General features: G+C 53.8%; 6 protein-coding genes across 6 annotated transcripts; 1 reads left to right on the top strand and 5 right to left on the bottom strand.

Moving 5' to 3' along the window:
* Positions 1-343: 343 nt before the first annotated feature.
* Positions 344-1,801, bottom strand: B0I36DRAFT_369870 (putative monooxygenase; the record flags this gene model as incomplete). Its single annotated transcript, XM_046159837.1, has 2 exons — positions 344-1,436; positions 1,494-1,801. 2 exons carry the CDS (start codon positions 1,799-1,801, stop codon positions 344-346), a joined length of 1,401 nt encoding a protein of 466 aa, XP_046005028.1.
* A 1,034-nt stretch (positions 1,802-2,835) lies between these two features.
* Positions 2,836-3,306, bottom strand: B0I36DRAFT_256524 (heterokaryon incompatibility; the record flags this gene model as incomplete). The annotated part of the gene is made up of 1 exon (XM_046150947.1): positions 2,836-3,306. The coding sequence occupies one exon, from the start codon at positions 3,304-3,306 to the stop codon at positions 2,836-2,838; it is 471 nt and encodes a 156-aa protein (XP_046005027.1).
* Positions 3,307-3,758: 452 nt separating this feature from the next.
* On the bottom strand, positions 3,759-5,722 carry B0I36DRAFT_378399 (S-adenosyl-L-methionine-dependent methyltransferase; the record flags this gene model as incomplete). The annotated part of the gene is made up of 7 exons (XM_046160675.1): positions 3,759-3,913; positions 3,980-4,064; positions 4,117-4,562; positions 4,688-4,794; positions 4,890-4,931; positions 4,988-5,161; positions 5,670-5,722. 7 exons carry the CDS (start codon positions 5,720-5,722, stop codon positions 3,759-3,761), a joined length of 1,062 nt encoding a protein of 353 aa, XP_046005026.1.
* Positions 5,723-7,266: 1,544 nt separating this feature from the next.
* Positions 7,267-8,847, bottom strand: B0I36DRAFT_356119 (uncharacterized protein; the record flags this gene model as incomplete). The annotated part of the gene is made up of 4 exons (XM_046157538.1): positions 7,267-7,699; positions 7,815-7,997; positions 8,044-8,204; positions 8,815-8,847. 4 exons carry the CDS (start codon positions 8,845-8,847, stop codon positions 7,267-7,269), a joined length of 810 nt encoding a protein of 269 aa, XP_046005025.1.
* Positions 8,848-11,338: 2,491 nt separating this feature from the next.
* On the top strand, positions 11,339-12,606 carry B0I36DRAFT_356118 (uncharacterized protein; the record flags this gene model as incomplete). The annotated part of the gene is made up of 2 exons (XM_046157537.1): positions 11,339-11,860; positions 11,923-12,606. 2 exons carry the CDS (start codon positions 11,339-11,341, stop codon positions 12,604-12,606), a joined length of 1,206 nt encoding a protein of 401 aa, XP_046005024.1.
* Positions 12,607-17,875: 5,269 nt separating this feature from the next.
* B0I36DRAFT_369865 (uncharacterized protein) lies at positions 17,876-19,047 on the bottom strand (the record flags this gene model as incomplete). Its single annotated transcript, XM_046159836.1, has 3 exons — positions 17,876-17,909; positions 18,025-18,818; positions 18,898-19,047. The coding sequence occupies 3 exons, from the start codon at positions 19,045-19,047 to the stop codon at positions 17,876-17,878; spliced, it is 978 nt and encodes a 325-aa protein (XP_046005023.1).
* Positions 19,048-19,775: the final 728 nt, after the last annotated feature.

The raw sequence follows: 19,775 nt of genomic DNA, 5'->3' as shown, positions 1-19,775 counted from the left end.
GCCGAAAGAGATGTGCTTGCACGGAAGGGAAGCCAAAGTCAGGGTTTGGGAAGCAGACGAGATCAAGTGCGTAGCTGCGCCGGGGTCGCAGTGATCTCAGTGCAGTGCTGCCCCCCACCCCCGCCTGGATCCCCAACTCACTTGCGCTAAAGCGCAGGCTCCGTGTGGGGTAGTTCTCCAACCTGGCCGTGTGTTGGAGCTGATTGGTCCACGGCAACGCCGCATGCCCCAAACGGCTGTGTCTCCGTTTTGCCAAGCCGAGATCCCTCGGGACTCGATTTCCACCACGCCCCAACCGCTTCGGCTGGGCGTCGATGAACACGTGCGCAGCTGAACTGAGACCCTACATCGCCGACGTTGCTCCCTTGCTTGGCTCCTTTCCCGGTGGTGGCTCCACCAGCTTGGGGTGGTGCCTCCATGCCATCTTTCCAGGTGGCAACCACCGCTCTTCTAACCATTCCAGTACTGGAGACCCAGCAATCATGGGGCCGAGGATATATGTCATGCTGAGGTAGTTCAGAGGCAGATATGGCTGCACATACTTGGCCATGACCATGTCCTTCCACGACAGCCATGCTGCCATCCTTGCAAACGCCTTTGAAATCTCCAGCACCGCACCCATCTGCTTCATCCGGTCCGCCTCGTATTTCGCAAACACAGCCTCGAGTCTAGCCGTGCTGGGGGCACTTTCCACGCCCTGCGAAGACGCGAGGAGCATCTTCCGCACGTTGTTGAGCAGAACCACAAGGTCAGTCACGCCTTCGTTGTAGCCTTGGCCCGTGTGAGGATCTAGCTTGCGCACTGCATCGCCCACCAGCACAATACGACCGTGGTGCCACCGCTCAACCAGACCCTCTTCGCAGTCGTAGAGCCCGATGTTGGTCTTGCTTTTCTCGTGGAGGTCGCGCACTGAGTAGCCTGGAAGAACCATGAGATGGCCCCAGCGCCGGAGCATGTCCGTCTTGTCCTGGTCCGTGTATCTGTGATGGTCTGACGTGGGCGTCTCCAACTTCTCATACACCGCCATGCACGAGACTTGTTTCCCATAGATGAACTGTGTCGTCACCCCATACCGCACACCGTCATATTTGATGTTTGTTGGGACATCCGGAAGGGTGTCCACTTGTGCAACAAGCACGCGGTAAGTCGAAAGATACGGCTTCTGATACTTGTCGGCAAGGTCACTTGGTGCCTTGTTCTGGCGCAGGGACTCCATATGGAGCCGAGTCTGGCTGCGGACACCGTCAGCCCCGATGAGCATATCACCGCGCTCGACGAAGCCACCACGACAGGTGATCTTCACGCCGGTGTCGTCCATCTCGACGTCCTCGACATGTCTGCCGAGGAGAACCTTTGCTTTGGCTTCCTGGGGTAGGCTGTCATATAGTGCTTCGATGAACTTCGTGCGGACTAGCACGCGGACTGCCCAGCCATGGCTGGAGAGTCAATTAGCCGTGATTTAGTGATGTGTTGCACTTGACGAGGACACTTACTTCCTCTCAATGAGGTCTGGGAACCTTGACACGTCAAGCTCGCTGGCATCATCAGCGGAGATGACGGTGTTGGTGTTTAGAGTCTCTAGAAGCGGATTGAGGATGTCATTCAAGCCGAGCTGCTCGAATATCCGAAAGGTCTGGGGCCAAATGGTCATCACAGAGCCGACTGCTGGAACGACGGTCTTGTGCTTTTCAAGAATGACAAAGTCGATACCGGCCTTGGTAAGTATGTGTGCTGCTGTCAAGCCCACGAGGCCGGCTCCGGCAATGACAACCCGGAACGGGGGGTTCTGCTGTGCTTCCATTGTTCAAAAGCCACTCCTTATTTCAAGCTTGGGAGGTTCAGGTCGAAGCTGGGGGTTTCCTGATCTTCGTTGGGCAAGTGCCGTGTCAGGCTCTGCGAATGTCTCAAATCAGTGGATATCGTTTGCTGCTGCAATGAGCGACAGAAGAGTTCTCTGAGCGCCCGAAAGGCAGATCAGGGTCCTTTTATCGTGACGTTTGGTAGCAAACGAGCAGTCCTGATTCGAGACCCGGGGACCAGCCATACTCATCCAGGGATACCACAGACTTCCTCTCGGGTCCGACATAGTAGGCCCATGCCATCCATTGTTTGCTAGGCTGCTTGGGCATGATCACGCGCAGCATGCCTCATGCTTGCGTTGCCACCAACAACAATGGCCCAATGAGACAGTGTGGCCAACCCTTGCTGAAGTCATCCCTCCAGATGTGGCAATGAGACAACCGAGATGTCCAGAAGCATCAGCTCGCCTGTGCTGAAATGCGGCTTGGCCACGCTCCCAAGGGCAGCGCCAGCTGGGGCTCGGGGTTGGCGATCGCCTGGGGGGTAACTTTTGTGGCGTGAGCGCATAGTTTCCGGTGGAGGTTCCCCGAGTCAGACGCTGCAGAAGGGCACCGTCCCACGTACTTTCCCCCTCAGCCTTTCAACGACGGCCCAGGGAATCGCGAAAAGCGGGCTCCTGGGATGATTCGAGGTGGCGAAGCAACGCGAAATGCGCTCGGGGTGGGCACTTAGGGACGGGCTGTAGGAATCAGATGTTAAAATGCCATGCCTCGTGGCAGGCGAATGTGGGATCGAGATCTCAAGGATGACTGGCCCCCGGCGTCGAGCTCACACAACCAATCCGGGCGCGAGCCGGGGCGCGGGTGGCTTCTCCGGACCGCCCAGCCAAATAAGGTGCCAAACCAGCCGAGTGGCGTTTCCGCTTGCCAGCGGGGGCCTGATTCGGGGGCTCGCCTGCTTCGTGTCAAGCGGGAGGAGTGAACCAGCCGACAACGAGCCTTCGGGGAGAAGGGGGGTATTGCCCTGACGAACCCCCTAGCTGAGCGGGCCCGCCGTAGCTTCTTGGAGCGTCCAGCCTCGCGTGAACCACTCAGAACTGTGCAAAGCTTTGTAGACTTCGTGCTGGAATCTGCCAGGAGGACCTTGGGGAACACTGGAAAGGTCGACGTCGTCGAGATAGGCGTAGCATATTGCCGATTCTGCGTACCATTGCCCCATAGAGTTGATAGCCTTTTGCAACTCGGCACTGCTGGCTTTGTCAATGCAACAGGTATCGACCCATATGTATTTGAGACCGTTCCTCTGCGCCTGATCACGGCAGCTCATTATCTTGCGGTAGCTTGGTATCTTCGGCCCGTGCGGGTCAATGCCATGCTCGATAATGCGACACATATCCTGGTACGAGAGCTCGGGCTCACGCCAGCGGTGGGACAGGATTGCATACGCTAGTGTTCGACCGTCATGGCATTCCTCAAACTGGAGGTTGTCCGTCTTGAGCAGCCTCATTATGCAATGCCGTGGGCGTTTCTCCGGCTGCTTCGTAACCCGAACATGTGCTGCTTGTTGAATGATCCAAGATGCGGAACCCCGCATGTGAAGTCGAAGTGGATACCCCGCGCATCCACACAACCGGACTTGCGGAATCAGCCTGGGTGTCACGACCCGGCCTTCGGGATCGACCTCCTGACTGGACCTTGGAGTTCTGTTTCGACAGGCAATTAGACTCAGTGCGATTCTCTTGCTAAACTGCCATGCTTGCCAGATATTGTCGTAATTCTGGCAAGGTACCACACCTGTGCAAATGATCAGCTAGACCGACGAATGGCACTTTGCTTGGGCGATGAAGATAAAATGGGCTGACTATCTACCTAAGGACATTTCAGATACAGTCCTGCTAACTGGATGAACTAGCGACTCTTGAGCGAACCCCATCGACCGATAGATCACGCTGGTGTCGGTCAGTCTGTGTAGGGTTTCTTGCCGATGACGACCTTCATGGAGCACCATGCATGGGACTTGCCTGCCTTGAGCTCGTTTCTGAGATAGGCTGCATATACCATCATCTTATCCTCTTCCCATCCCAGTGATTCACCCCACGGCCTGTTTATGAAGCCTGCTGATGTATCAATATGATTGGCGCGAAGGGAAAGAGAGCTGTGCCAAAAGAGCCGATGCGTACCTTCCGGATCTGCCTGAAGCGCCCGGTCCACCGCCGCTCCGATACTCTTGCCCTTCTCATCGGCTGACCAGCTACCAATCGGTACCTGCGCATGTCTGTAAGCTCTAGTCAGTCTTAGCAAGTGCAAACTGACATACCTTGAAGTTGACGACACGGATGTCAATGAATCCTGCAGCCTCCATAGCTTCCCGTTGTATGTCGTCCTCCACAACGGCAAACGTGCGTCCAGACTTCTGACCAGCTGATATAAACATCTTGCCCCATTTGGCAAGCGCAGACTGCGGATCACGAGTGCCGTTGTCGATTCGAATCATGCAAGACGACTCCTTGTGCTCGAATGTGCCCCCTGGCTTTAACGCTTTGAAAATCTCCTTATATAAAGCGATCCAATCTTCTATCGATCCCGTAAGCCAGCGCACGTGGACGTAATGAAAAGTGTTGGGAGGATATGTCCATGCTTCGGTAATGTCGTCCACATCGAATCGGACGTTCAAAGGGAGGTCGCTGTCTGGCAGTTGTCGTGCCGAGATGTCTATCCCAATGACTTCTGCGAGGGGGTGACTGTCGGCGAAATCACTACGGGCTATCAGTCAAACTTGGTCCGGCGAAGTCATCCATCAGATTTTGTGCTTACATGGCCCACTTGCCTGCCAGTGACTCGTTAGCGAATCCGTGGAAGCACATTCCCGCGGGGCGAGAACCTCATACCTGTTCCGCAACCGACGTCGAGTACTTTTAGCCAACGAACCCTATGGTTGTCTCCGAGATCGGCTAGGTAAAGCTTCCCATCCTGCATCAAGATTGACACGCCGTGTCTGCAGCGCCACGCATCACATTAGCTCGACCAACTGTGCAGGCACGCATAGATCAGAGCGCCTCTCGCAAAGTCCCGCTCGCAGACTCGACTCACAGAATGTCCAAGGCTTCGCAGTGTTTCTCATCATTGGGGTTCCTTGCGTCGAGTCAGCCTCACAGTCGTGGACGACGATAATCACCAAGTCAACGAACCATGACTGTCCCCTGCTGCGTTTGCAGTGGTAGGTGCGGCCGTTAATTTTGCAGTCTTCGAGAACACTGGCGGAAAGCGATGCTGTCGAACTGGCGACGGAGTCACCATAAGCAGAGTCGATATCGGTATCTTCATAGTCACTGGCACGTCCCTGCTCTTTCTGTTGAGCATGTCTGTCAGCTCATCCTGACGTAGTGTCTACCCATGATCAATGCCAGATTTGCATAACGTACACTGAAATTTCGTCTGTCAGAGGATAACATGACTGTAGAAGAGACCGCCAAGGGCGTTCCCTTTCACACCCAGGGCGTAGGATCGCTGGTCTGCCGATGATGCGATCGTGGCTTGCCTTGGATTCGCTGTTGTGGTCGCTTCCTCAGAGATTGTCACAGACCCCATGGCACCCACTGTATTTGGCCGCGGTGATGCGCTTACCAGCCGGAGCCGGACACAGAGCTAGCGTGGGTGCAAGGCCGTCGTGTATGTGCTGTGATGTTTAGGTGGTGTCGTAACAAGAAGGGGTCATTTCTAGTGGAAAAGTCATGGGAGGTGATTCGGAGTTCGGGGGAGCTACTATTTAATCCCCAAGCCGCTCAGCTTTCTGGTTGCGATATCGCCATCCCTACCATTGTTGGTTGGTGTCCCGGTCCTGGTGGCCCTTTGGCCCGTGCGCTAATCGACAGGTTGATTTCTCCAGCATCACTGGCAGCAGACATTGTGGTGGGTGTTGGCATAAGAGGACTGTCATCGTCCCTGTTGAATTGCTGTGTTCAAAAATATGGTACCCGCATACGTGTGATCGAATAACATTGTCTTCCCAGAATGCTAGCCCGCAAATCAGCTGGAAAGTACTGGCAACTTACCGGCTGATTGCTGATGCTGACGATCCTCTAATTATCATGACAGATCTCGGGGCAAGTATCCAACAAGTGCTGGCCCTTGGCGACTGGGGACGCATCCTTGCTAGAGCTACTTGTCCAACCACCAGTGACGCGAAACCCTGTTGTAGGCTGTGTTGACTCGAGCTGCCTGCCAGAGTCGATTTAGCGCCAACGAGGACCGCGCCACCCTGTCCACAACAGCGCTAGTGTGCGATGAACGAGCTGTCCGTGCGGCTGGAAGAGTTCTACAGTAGTCCACTGCGGCGGGCAGCCCGGCACCCCTTCCGCGTGAGCAGGAGTGCACTGCTCGGTCGCTCCTCGCTCCCCGTTCATGCTCCTTCTTGTGGGTCAGAGACGAGGCCCGCCCCTGCGTCTGGACGCCATGCACGTGTCAACAGGGAACCTGCAGGCTGGTGGAGGTTGTTGCTCTCCCTTCTACAGCCAGCACCCGGGATCGCAGATGAGCTGGCCCGCATTATTGTGTTCCCAGAACGTTTGCGCAATAGTCGTACTGCGTTCAATACCTGCTGGGCACCCAGCCCCTCGACCCCCACCATACGCAAGCAAACAGTACCTGCCCTCCTGCGATAATCTTTATACGGGCATCATGTGAGACATAGAGGCTGCTTCAATTTTATCACGTTCACCCATCGATTGAATCCAGATGTCGCCCGAGACTCTGTCGAGTAATCCTTCCACGAATGAACAACGACCTCAGCCAGGTGGCCTTACCAGCGTTTGAGACGTTGTTCCTTTCCTTGAGACCTGTCATTCGTCCCACGAAAAAACCGCACTTGTACTAGAGGTAGCTGGCAGCTTGGCTTAGCTTGCCAGGAACATCCAATTCGAACCGCGCAGTCCTTCTTGGGATTAGACTTTCAGGCCATTAGGATCTCCCTCGCAGAGCTCTGGACTGTATTTGAATACAAAGATGTTACTGATTGCGTACAGCGCAGCTGCTTGGGCTGCGGGTATCAAGGGAGGGAATGAAATGTGTTTGGAGAGCCTGTTAGAGCCGCCGTTTTCAACAAGATACCCGTTGCCATAATCAGCCAAGCAGTTGTGGCTTGCGCAGGCCGCTTCAATGGCGGCATTGAAAGAAAAGTAGTCAAGCATCCTCCGGCAAGCTTCTGATATCGTCCAGCACCGCCTCGAATGTGCTGCATAAAGCGAAGACGAGACTCATCGACAACGTAAAATCAAGATTCATGGTGTAGCGCACGGGTTGCTGCTGTAACGAGATAAACTCTGATTGTCCAGGTCTGCAATTGTTCTCTGTGGGTCGCACAATTCGGGTGTCTCGCTACATGTTTCTAAAGTCAGCCGGTGGACCTTGATGTTCACCGGGCTTGCCATTGCCTACTGATGACGGACTATGGTGATTAGCCTTGAAATTCTCAATTGGCGGAAGGTCCCGTATCGACTTTTGACTCTGGGAAGATGCCCCTGGACGAAGATTTCTCGGAAAAGTGAGATGTCCTGAATTCAACTCGAGTTGCAGTCTGCATCGAGCGAAAGTCATCGCCGACAGTCGACCCAGCAGGGGCATCTGCGTTGGCTTCGCAGATGAGTAGGAACTCTGCCAAGAGGATGTCGCTGATCGTGTCCCATGGCGAGAGCATCTCGCGAATTGACTCCTGACCGAGTTCTGCTGGTTGGCGGAGCGCCTGGTGGCAGTGGCTTTTGATCAGGTCATGGATCCATTTGTCATCTCCTGTGGCAGAAGCACAAGTCTTCTTGGCAATCTCTAATACAGTCATTGAGTTCCAGTGTCCGGCTATCTCCATAATCTGATCTCTAACAAGCTCCTCCAGTCCATGGATGCTATATCTGTGCGTAAACCGATAAACCTCAAGACTGAGCTCGAACGTATCTCGGCACGTGTGGGGCCGTCGCCCATGCTCATCGGCGGTTCGAAAGCTGGCATCCCCTTGAGTATATATACTTGATCCAAACCTGACCGACTCTTTCAGTGACCTTCTTGAAGACCATGACGGACGGCAATGGATCAAAACACATATCGTTGGCTGTCTCGAACTCGGCGAGGAGGCCCTTGTGAACATAATAATTCCTTTCTCCAGACCCGGGCCCTTGGAAGGAAACTGCACGAATCTCAGAAAGGTAAGGCCTATGACTTGTCAGAACGTGCCACAAAACACGACGCGGAAACGTACGATTCTTGGTTTTGCACCAGAGCCATCTTGGCTTGTGGCTCGAGACGTATGCCTGTGTGTGTGCGTCTGCGATCGTGGAGGAAGAAGGGGAAGTTCAGAGGGAGCTCGACACCTCTGGCGCTTCGCTTTCCAATTGCCAAATAGTCCCATCCATACTCCACCTAGGAGCAGGTGCTCAGTACGTGAGTTGACATGAATATTAAGTTGACTCGCCAAACTGTGTTCTATGCTGTATGGCCGCATCTGGCGCCATAAGCGCAGACAGAGATCGGCGTTCAGTTTTGCTGATGTGGTCCTAAGCCCCCAATCATCCAGACTGGCCTCGACTGGAATAGTAAAATAAGCTTCTGCTGTCCCCGTTGGTGGGGCTGGGCGAGACCCAAAAATGCCCAACGTCATAGACCACCTTCACACTACGCATCCGGATGTGAAACAATCCTACCTAGGCTTTGAACCATGTCTCAGTTAGGTGGCGAGTGTCCCTCGTGCTCGCCTGGTGGTTCAGCCTCTCGGGTGTCCACATTCTTGACGCCCAGCGTCTGGGCCGCGAGCGTGGTCCACCAGGGCGCATGGATCGCTATTGGAGCTGGAATGGGTAGAATTGACAATACACAGAAAACCCATTGTTATGAGGCCCGACGGCATCGCCGATCTATCAAAACCATTGATACACAGCGCATGGGAAAAGCCCAGGGCCGTGGAAGAATTCCTTTTTTTTCACCCTGAGGCTCTGCAGCCAGCAGACGGCGTTTGCCCTCCAGACTAGCTTACCTCGCGGACAAGCATAGAGGAGTCCTTGCGCATTCCGTGATGCCGCCGTGCGGCCAGCCACTGGGTTCACAGCACGAGCCACATTCATGACGTCTGTGGTGCATCGTGCGTCCGTCGCGACCCAGGGAGACTGCTGGAGGATGCGTGTACCAAGGTCGTTTTCATGATTAGTGTTGGACTCAGGGACCTTCGATTCCTCGAGGCACGCGCGAAACATCATATGTACAGCCTTGTGCTGTTTGACTACAATTCTGCTTCTCGCACCCGTGCGTTTGGCCTTGTTGTTGCGTGACCGATGGCTGTCTGGGCTGAGTCGACATTGATAGCGCGCTGTTCGTCTTGGAGACTAGTTGGCAATCGCAAAGAGGAGATATAACCTGGTGTTTCTCCATTTCTTCTAGGCGTTGACTGGTTCACGGTCAATGTTTGATATCCTATGGGTGTTAGTTGCCGAGATGGATGAAGGTGAACACACTAACTATACTTGCGACTTATTATGCCGAGTGTGTCTAGCATAACAACCGGGCATGTGGCTCTCACAACATCCAGATGCTGTGCTCGGAAATCAGTGGACATCCTCAAACGGGCTAGCGGTTCCGGCTTCAGCCTGCCTCGTTTCGACATGACGCAGCGCTGCTGGTTCAGGGGTAATGCCACGGCGCCATAGAGGAACAATCCGGCATGATGTGACAGCCGCATATTGGCTACCGCAGGGCAGTAAAATGTACACATTGGGACGTTATCTTTCGCCATCGCAAATACGCCGGTGAGGCCGAGGAGACGGACGACTGCATGCCTCGCGGACACTTGGCAGGGAAATAATGGGCCCTCCCAATGCCTCCGCTGGTAGACGCGGAGGCGCAGAGGCCAGAGAGTGCAAGGCAACCTGCACACTGGACTGTTGCACAATGCACATACGTGCAGGCATGTGCATTGGACGTGGCAGTGACTTCGTTCGCGCAAATCGTACTCTTACTTTGACATGGCTGAATACTGTGCAGGTTCATGGGCCCTGCCAGACTCGTCTCCCTCCTATGCTCTTCGCTGGTCGCGTCATTTCCCCAGCCGCTTATCGAGCAGGGATACAAATTGGTTGTGGGTGCAATTGTTTGGCTTCCATAGTACTCCGTAGTGCAGCTCATGCTGGGGTCGATGTGGACCCTGGGCGATCAGCGCCACAACCCATCTTGAGTAACCATCCGCCAAGAGATGGCGCATGCACCTGGCGCCTAGTGCCGGGTTTTACTGAGCTGAACCGATTGGCTGTCCCAAGGGCTGAGGGCGCGTGGATCTGTGCACAACTCGGTGTATGCTACTCGTGCCCTGTTCCAGCAACTCACAGTAGTCAGCGAAGTAGGCAGTCTCAAGGCATCGTTCATACGTCGTCATGCTGTATCACTCCCTCCTTCTTGTTCCACGGCACGTTAGGTCCGATCACCGTTCATTTGCCTCGTGCAGAGAAGGCTGGAGGACGATTATGGCTGCGAGTAGAGACACCCCATTCTTGCCTCTCCTCTTCAGAGGTCGTGATGATGTCGTCATCGCCGTCAGCAATTAGTGGTGACTTCAGAGATGAAGGCGCGGAGCCGCGTTTCGACGCAGTGGTGGGCGAACCCCCCCGATGTTTTATGACTTGGGCGTGATGCATTGCACCGTGACGATCGGGAAAGAGCGATTATGCCTTTGTCTTGCTTCGTTGACTTCGACGTGGTGAGGCAATTGACAGAGAAGTGCAACGCTGACCTCCGTACTTCCAGGCTCTGTTAATTGTCCGCGCCACCAGGTTGCTCCCATCAATATGTAGGTCACATGCACGCGCGACATGTTGGTGTTGGCTGTTACTAAATCGGGACGTGCTTGCAGCGGGCCTCCAAGGTTTCGTGCCAGCGGCCAGGTGGGGCCACGCAGCATTGGGACAGCAGCGAGGGGCCCAGCCGCCCATAAAGTGGTTGCAGGAACGCGCTTTGCGCGCTGCTTCTTAATTACCTTCTTCCCACCTCATTCTGTCGCCACTCGAGGGACCACCACCCCTGCCTCCAGCCGCTTCTTCTCCACAACTGCCTCTCAACTTAGCAACGCTGAACTGGCACTGCGGACGAAAGGATAATTGACGATAGCTCAGCAGAAGTCCTCTCTGATCGACATTGAGCCTCAGGTATGTGAGTAAACGCCGGCAGAAGTACGCCGCCATGACACCACTCCCCAAATCCCGTGCGCACTGCTACACAGTCCTGTTCGATCGTATTATTTGTCAATTTTGATCTTCAAATTTTCCGAATCTCACCACAGAGAAGCACATGGCCCCGCAGGACTGGCGAATGCGTCCTGCTCCATGCGTGCGTCCCTGTCCGTTTCGATTCGATCGACAAGACTAATAAGCATCGATGGTTATAGTAGCCCAAGCGCTCCCAATGTGACAAAAATAACAAATCCTCGATTCTCAACAACCTCAACCCCGGCGACTGCAAATCACGACCCCAAGACGAATGTCTGCCACACCCTCACTCCCAGCTCGACATCCACCATGACTACAGATACGCCTCCCAGCAAGCGCGCAAGGATGCGACGCGGCCACACCGTCCCCGAGGCACGCTCGCTCAACTCTACGATGCTACGACACTCAGGCACATCACTGTTCACCCTGCCTATCTGCTGGACACCATTGCATTCACAGCTGCTGGGCGTCAGCTTCTCTCAACAACCAGACCAGCGCACTCCCATGCCCGCAAACACTTCTTCGCCACGCAGATCGCGGCGCATCCCGCCAACTGTTCTCAAACTCCAATGCGACCTCAATGCGCTTCTGACAGTGGAAGAGGTGCGATCGCTGCCTCTCACAAAGACGCGCGCCCTCAAGAACATCCTGTCAACCTTGTTCCCATCACATCTGTCCCGCCTAAAGACGTCTGCCGATCTCGGCCTTCGCTTTGGAAGTCGATGCTATGCAAAGGCTGTCAAGGCGCAGGCCATCTGGAAACACCCAGAATCGGGGTCTTCGTCTTTCGACTCGGCTGCCACGTGCTCTGGTAGATCCGCCAGCAGTCCAGTAAGTCGTGCCTTGCTCCAATACTTCAACCTTGCGCAGTGACACTAATCTCATGTTTGTAGACGCAAGATCATCCTGTGCTGGCTTATATAAGTCGCAGCCATCTCGATCACGTTCGGCGTGACCGCAGCAGGATACCGCGTATGCCGGACGGCTCAGATAACGGCCCTGTACAGCGGCTGCATGACTTGCGCTCCAAAAATCTTAGGCCCAGCAACATGGACGAGGACCCGTACTTTGTTGCTGCCATTATCGCGCTCGCTCAGCAAGCAGTCTATACCGTCGATGCACAGTCCCGGAGGACGCTTTTTATTCCCCGAGACGTCGAAGTCCGCGTCATCACAGTTTCTGAGGAGGAAGAGTGCTTCATCGTCTACTCCACGGTCGTGCCCGCTGCACGCATTAAGATGTTCGATCAACCCAATACGGCGCCCGAAAGCCCTGCAGACATCCACATCAAGCACACCCGAGTACCCGTATGGCCGGTGCTCGGTCTGAAAGAGCGCCTTGGTCATGTACTGGGTCGGGAGGTGGTTGGTGACTTCAACAAAAACGGCATGGTCACGTACAAAGACGAGCTCACGCCCTGTCCGGAGAAAGGTTCGACCAAACGGCGGTGTGAAATTCTACCAGAAGCTCTGAACGTGAGCTTTTCAGAAGATCCCAATGCAGGCAGCCCTGATCACAACGACAACAAGGCGAAACGTCGGCGACTGCCAAAGAGAAGAGTTGGGCTCGTCCGATGAAATCCAATTCTCCAACAATGTCCCGATGGAGAGGCGAGTCTTCTGACTCTATTCTCGGCTGCACAACGTCTTGCAGGCCTCACATGATACACTAAATGCGACACTAGATGATTGCATGGCATCGCTTGCATGCAAGCATAGAAACTTAGACACCGGGCAATCCATTTGCATTCGAAAGCCCTATACTGGATGGAGAAACAGGTGTTCGGCGTTTATTCGGCTTTCCCATGATGGCGAGGTTATGGCGAGAACGAAATACCCAAGGCGGCATGACCCGGTATATGAGACAAGCACGATTGCATGGACGTCAATTTCACGCATATACAACTCTAGAAACAATACAATAGACGATCAATTATGGCACAATAGTTTAACGTGGTCAGTTCATATATAAGTGGCAAGTGATTCTCTGGTAGTATCGATCCATCCGGATGCTCAACTGCAGCTTGCTCCGTACGCAATTTGGGCCAACTCTCAGACCAAAATCTCGCTGGTAAGAATTTGAAACCCACTCGCGGGAGCCAAAAGCAACCCTTTGAGATCGCTGTTGACTGCCGCCGCTGCATCTTGTAACTACCTTGAGGACTCCCCCGCTCGCGGCTCTCGCCCCGAATTTCTAACCCTCATGGTCATGACCGACGACTTCTTGCACACAACTTCCAAGACTGCCGTTGAGGCAATAGCCTGTACTCGCGAATCAACTCAACACTGCCCACACAGGCTCTGGCGATGGCTACCCCTCTGGGCTCCCGGTCAACATCATAATTGTGGAGCTATGGGCGGGCATTCCTTGCTGGCGGAGGCTAATCACGCAGGGCCTCTGCGCAAGCGGCCGTCGAGCAGTCAATGCTGATGGACTGTCAAAACAATTGCAACCACATCGATCTTGCCGCAGTACTCCTTCGTGCACAACAGCACGTATAAGAAGAGCTGACGAAGGCCACGCAAATCGCGGAGTACAAGGCTCTCAAGAGGGGCACCAAGCGCAATTGGGCCGTCAGACTTCACCGTTTCTGACTAGGCCAGGGCTGAGGCTGTTGAATGTGTCCTCGCCTCACGACAACATGGATGGGAAGGTAGATGGGTGGCAGGCTGTATATCATCGCTGCATGTTCAGGCCTGTTCAAAACGCAGGGCATCTAGTACGACCTCCGCTTCGATCATTTCCCACATATGCGCGGTCCACGCACCAAGACAGGAGGCACACCGTAAAACAGCGAGAGATGCCCGTGGAAGAATGCTGCAAGACTGGCTGGCAAGCTGGGCGACAAAACCGGCTTATCAGACGCACAACCTGGCTAGTTTCACAGGGCTGCGTGCACATGTACACGGTGAACCGGTGAAGCCCAGCCAAGGAACGCAGACATCCACCACCACCACTGGTCTGTCTTCGCAGTGCTCTCTACACTGCTGGCTGCATGGACAAGGATGCGGGTGCACTGCCTGATCAGGAGTTGGAGATACGCTGTAGTGCATGCTTGGCATGCATCATGCGATGCTGCACAGTCGCTTGCCTCGCGAGTTCCGGAGGTGTGCCACGTCTCCGTAGCGTCTGAACCGTGCATACCAGCTGGACGAAGGCTGTAGCTGTTTTCCCAGTGAGTGAAACAGTACTGTATAGAACATCGCCCTCATCAACACCAATAGCTGCAGATCCAGAAGTCTCACCCAATCGCAAAGACTACCAGCAACAAGGGGTCTTGCCGCCTCGGAACGTGCTTCTTGCTGCCCAACGCCGGCTGCCCCTTGTTGCTACTTAGGCAGAAATATCCCATTGATGAACCCAGGCTCACTCGAATTACGCACAGGTTCTATTGCTTGCAGCGGTATAACTGCTTTGGCCGTGGCCGTGAGGAGAGAATTCGACGTTGGCCTGATTTGACTGTTCTTGTTCTCGCATCTGCTTGCTCAGACAGAATTCTGACGCACTTTGCCAGTCCACGATTGAAGACCTCGGAACATCACACCCAAGCCAAAGGAAGCGTCATGAACTCCTGCTTGATGGATACGTGTTCCACTTGCAGACAATGCCAGTTGCAATAGTCCTTCACCGCGATATCCCGTGGGCCGGGTATCTCAAGAGAAACGGCAGATGGCAATGGTCTGCTGGCAGACGTTGATGCTGTTGCAGAACCAGCTACAGATTCTGGAGCAGGGGAGAGCCCGGCATTTGGCATGATATTTGTGATGTCGATCGGTGGGCAACTAGCTCGAGACGTTGCCTTTCGCTGCTGTTCTTCTAAACGTTGCTGGTCCTCGGCAAACAACTGCTCACGAAGGCTACTAGGAACATCGTCATGGTCAAGTAAAGTGCCACCCTGCTCAACATGCTCAATTAGTGCTTTGAAGTGGTGTGTTCTTAAGCGGTATCGCTTCTTGGTGTCCCTATCCTGCCAGCAGTATGGCCCGACGTGGCAGGGTCGACCTGGACAGCGTAAGGTCGCATACACCTGTTGGCAAATTGATGGCTGCCCACTGGAGCCTTCCTCGGCAGCAATGTACATGTCACGTTGTGCGAGCATTCGTTCTGAAGTAGACGCGAAGCCTCGTTTGGTCCCGCGCTTAGATGTTACACCAGCGCCTCCACTTGTTTGAATGTAGTTGAAGGTGATCTCGATCCTCAATCGTCGTCCAGCACGAAACAGGTTGCTCCAGAGGAGAAGTTGCTGTTCTAGCATTGACCATTCGATGTCCAGTTCGTCGAACCTTTTCACAAAGTCTCTCTCCGATCGATCCTGCACATGGACTACAGCGGTGGTGTCATCTGGTCGATACGATCGATTCGAGGCTAGCTTCTTCTTCAACAATTTATCGAGTTTGCTTCGTAGGGTCTTCTCCCAGTAGTCACAGAATTGATATGGCTATAAGCTCACGAGAGATTGCGGAGGCTCCGCTGTGCAAGATATGGCTTTTGACTTCAGCCGATCGACGAGAACGAATAAGTGTAGAAATGTTTGGTTGCAAGACCCTGACCATCATTCACAGGCAGTTTGTGTCCAGTTGGCGCGTCTCTGGCATACAACAGGGGGCGGGCGCTCGGGCCATCGGACTCATTCTGAACCCCAAGTGCGCCATAGAGGAATCGGCACTTGGACACAAACTTACAGTGGGCAGGGACGCTAACCCCCAGGGACCCCCCCCCCCGGCCCCACCCCCCACCCCCCGGGCCATTCTGGCTACCCCAATTTCCCCATAAGGTTCAGGTAAGTGAGGAGGAAAGGAGAGAGCTGGGGTTCAGACGGCAGACCCCGGGCGGGAAAGATAGAGAGAGAGCTACGTGTGACGACCCGACCAACAAGGGGACGACTGTTTGCGCAGGAAGAGCACAAACAACTAGGCCGCAGGATCAGGCCAGGGACAAGGGCGGATCATGTGGCAGTACCGTCACAAGTTTCTTATGTAATCAAGGACAGGGGTCTCGATAAGGATAAGGAGCACGGTTACGGTACCACCGGTCATGCATCTCATGCATGACCGTCACGAACGCCAAGACTGACGGTCACGACCAAACCGCCATGACCGTCAGCCGGACATGGCGTGACCACGATGAAGGACAAAGGATATATAGAGCACGAAGGATCTCCTTGCAGACAGTCATTACCTTTGTACTTCAGCGATCAATCTAAGTATCACTCTTACCTTTCACTTGACCTAGTCACTCAATTGATCCAAGTGTGATATCTCGCAAGAGACACGAACGACAACCCCCAGAGAGCACGACAGCACGGAGTCAGTATTGCACGAGGTCCTACCTACCTTGTCAGGACATAAACCCCACAGCGCCCGGTCAGACGGTTGACCCCGGAGATCGGATCGTGACATCTATATATAGGTTTAGTAGGATATTGTAGTATAGCCTTATAGAGCTATTAATTCTAACTCTAAAGATACTTAAAGTAGGTCTATAGCTAATTTGCTAGCTGAGTTATAGCCGAGTGACAAGATAGCGATTTTAGCGATTTTGGTGGGGTTTGGGGTGGTCGCGAAGTACCCTGGTCGCGAGACGGGGGGCAGACTTAAATGTGACGATCGCAAGTACTTCGAAGAAGCTGCCACTTCGCGCAACAAAGAAAAAAGAATCTAATATATCGTATTGGCGTTGATCCATGACCATCATTCTCTTGCCTTCTTGATCGGATCATAAACCCCAACTTACTTGAACTGTGTCGCTAGCGGGGGAATAATGCTCGCAAAGCTTCAGATTGAGAATATAGCTTGCGGCTCATGCAAATGCCCACCTCCAAAGGGGAAAATAATGAATGGTCCAGGCGCGCTACAGCGCGCCATTTTATATGCTCTCAGGGGAGCTCCGGATACTTAGTCAGGTGCTCCATTGTATCCCTAACTGGACCATTTGCTGCACCACGTCACAACCTGTGCATCTGGCTTTTGGGTGGGGGGTTGGATTCGGTGGGATTCGGCTGGTTCAAAGACTAGGCCTAGAACCGCCGGGCGCCGGCATCTTTTAAAAGGTCGAATTTTCGAGAAACATCGCCCATTCCTTTTTATTATTCCCCCCTGTGTATACGTAATTATTGAGCTGAAAATGCATTTTTCTAGTTTTGGCTAAGATGGATAATCATTGGTTGTACTTCGATCCAGTCCGCCATCACTCGCCTACTAGCCAGGTGGACAGAGGGGAGGACTCTACTGCGGCATATTGGGCCAAGAGACCCCAGAATGTTGAGATCGGCAGGGAAGGGACTTGCTATGAAACCTGGCATGAGCAGGGTAATTGATCTGGGTTTAAAACCATAGATGCCACAAAAGGCTGCCGGTTCGCGGATGCTCCCATCGGTATCTGTCCCCATACCAAGGACGGACCCTTTCATAGAATTCAGGGCGCATGCCGCATTCTTTCTAATGGATGGGCCTTCTGAGTCATGTCCACTTTGCTCTATATCAATAAGTATGCTGCCAATGAGACGCCAAGCCCACGATTCTGCTCACAGGCAAGACGTCCTGAACTACTGAGCAGAGGGTACGTGCATAGAATGTAATTAACTTCGAGCCTGGTTACACGACATGCCAGAGACATTGGGCGCAGAATTAGCTATATGCCGTCCTTTCGCCGCTGCTGATATAACAATGGGCGAACCTGGAGAATTACATATAGTTGTTATCTTTCCGCTAGTCTGAGTTATCCTCCCTGCATTGAAGAATAAGAGTGATGAGCTTTGGGCTTTTGAGGCTCAATGAGAGGATAGAGAGCTCCGACTTGTGAACGCGGACTCTTTGGTGCCCGTAGGAGCTAGAAACCCTCGTCATACTAGCAAGTTCCTTCGCAAACACCGCGGATAAGTCTTCGGAGTTCAGGAGCGTTAGTATCAAAGCCCACAGCAACGGCAGCCTCGCTGATAGATAACGGCCCGGCAAATCGGACACGTTACGTGTTCCTTGAGCCACGTAACGACACACTCCTCGTGGAACCAGTGTTTGCATGGCATGAACGTCGCCATAGCGCCGATCTTCATGTCATCTTGACAGATTGTGCAGGTACCCTTATGCTCTGAACCAAGGGTCGCCTCGTCGAGCGGCTTTCTCGTCAGCGACTCTATCGTTTCTGTAAATGCGGCAGCTGAGGCGCTGGATAGAAGGTTTAATTCTCCCATGTTCCTCGTGAGGCGATCGAATTCCTCGTCGGTGTATGCCCCGTCGCCATCGATGCTATAAGGACTGGGCAGGTTGTTAAAGAGGTCGGTCAGGGCTCTGGTCATATCAAGGAGCCAGTTATGTCTTCCAGCGTTTGCTCTCATGTGCTCGTCATCTTGTCCGTCGTGATCTAACGCGAGGCCGCGGAAGATGTCCCTGAACACTCGCTGAAACTCGGCATCATCCCCAGCCAAAGAACCTGGCTCCTGTACGTTGTCCCCACGTGCTGTGGCATTGTTGATTCCACCTGTGAATTCTGGCTCCGAGAAGACCTGATATCTGAGACGGCGTGATCCACCAATTTGTTGTCCTGATAGCGCTGCAGAAGCCCCAGCACCACCAGGGCCACCGATATCGCGCAGCAGTTCTGTGAAACTCCCGATGATGTCCCCACCATCGCCTGGATTCCTTCTCTGCGGTTGTTGACCAACAGGTGGGGGTGGGAAGCGAACGGAGCCGCGGAAAATGTTGCCCCGGGCATAATATCCAAGATAGTCGCCTATATCGGCCTGGTCTTGATCCGGGTGGTTCATGGGCCTGGCATCGTTCCGCAGATCGACCTATGCACAAGAGAACAACTCAGTCACGGCTTCTCGCACATGATGATGCTCGCCTAGCTGTCACAAAAGATCCACATACAATCTCCGTCGCATCTCCATGGCACATCGGGCAGGTCAGCGACTCCCCATGCTCGTCCTTGTACCACTCGTAGTCACACCCACGGCAGAGGAATACCTCGCCCCTAGACGTGGCGTCCAGGTGACCCTCGTCACCGAGTCGTGATGGCATATTGCGATATTTGGCTAGGTATAATGCCTTCCTTCTGAAGTTGTTCGACCTGACGCCGTGCGTAAGTCGTGTTAGCAATGCAGGCAGTGAGTCCTGTGACGAGTTGCTAGGGCACGAACCCGCCGGCTTCACTCTGTCGTGGAAGTAGTTGACTAGGTATGGATACTCCAGGGTCGTTGCAAAGTTGTCCAATGATTCTTATGTATCCGACAATCCTAACTACTCATATCTATTCTGCGCCACAGTACACCACAGAGGTATTCCTGTTCGAGCCCGACCGTGGACCGGGACGGCCATATCAGCCCCGTTCGTGTATTTTTATGGTGGCTGTGCGAGTGCGGGGTTGGTGAACTCTGATAATGCTGGCGCCCCTCCTTAGGGGGCTCAGCTCGCGAAGCTGTCCAGTAGACGAACGACGACCGATCGGTCGCCGCGCGAGCAAAAGTCAATAATGCCTGGATGCCCGTCACTCCCCATAGAATGACTCGCTTACGATGCCCGTCACTCCCAATAGAATGACTCGCTTACGATGCTCGTCACTCCCAATAGAATGACTCGCTTATCAGGCTCTCTGGGCTGCCCGTTCATGTACAGTAGTGACCACAATCAGTGTCCACAAACAACTCTAATGAGAGGATTTGCGCACGGGCCACATTGACCCAGTTGTGGCTTAGGACTGTGTGAAAACTATTCAGCACTATGTATCATGCAATAAAGCTCCACCACCC

Source organism: Microdochium trichocladiopsis (genome assembly GCF_020744255.1).
Source record: "Microdochium trichocladiopsis strain MPI-CAGE-CH-0230 chromosome Unknown B0I36scaffold_14, whole genome shotgun sequence".
NCBI lineage: Eukaryota > Fungi > Ascomycota > Sordariomycetes > Xylariales > Microdochiaceae > Microdochium > Microdochium trichocladiopsis.
Note: the sequence above shows the minus strand (reverse complement) of the source record. Positions and strands in the feature narration are given on the sequence as shown.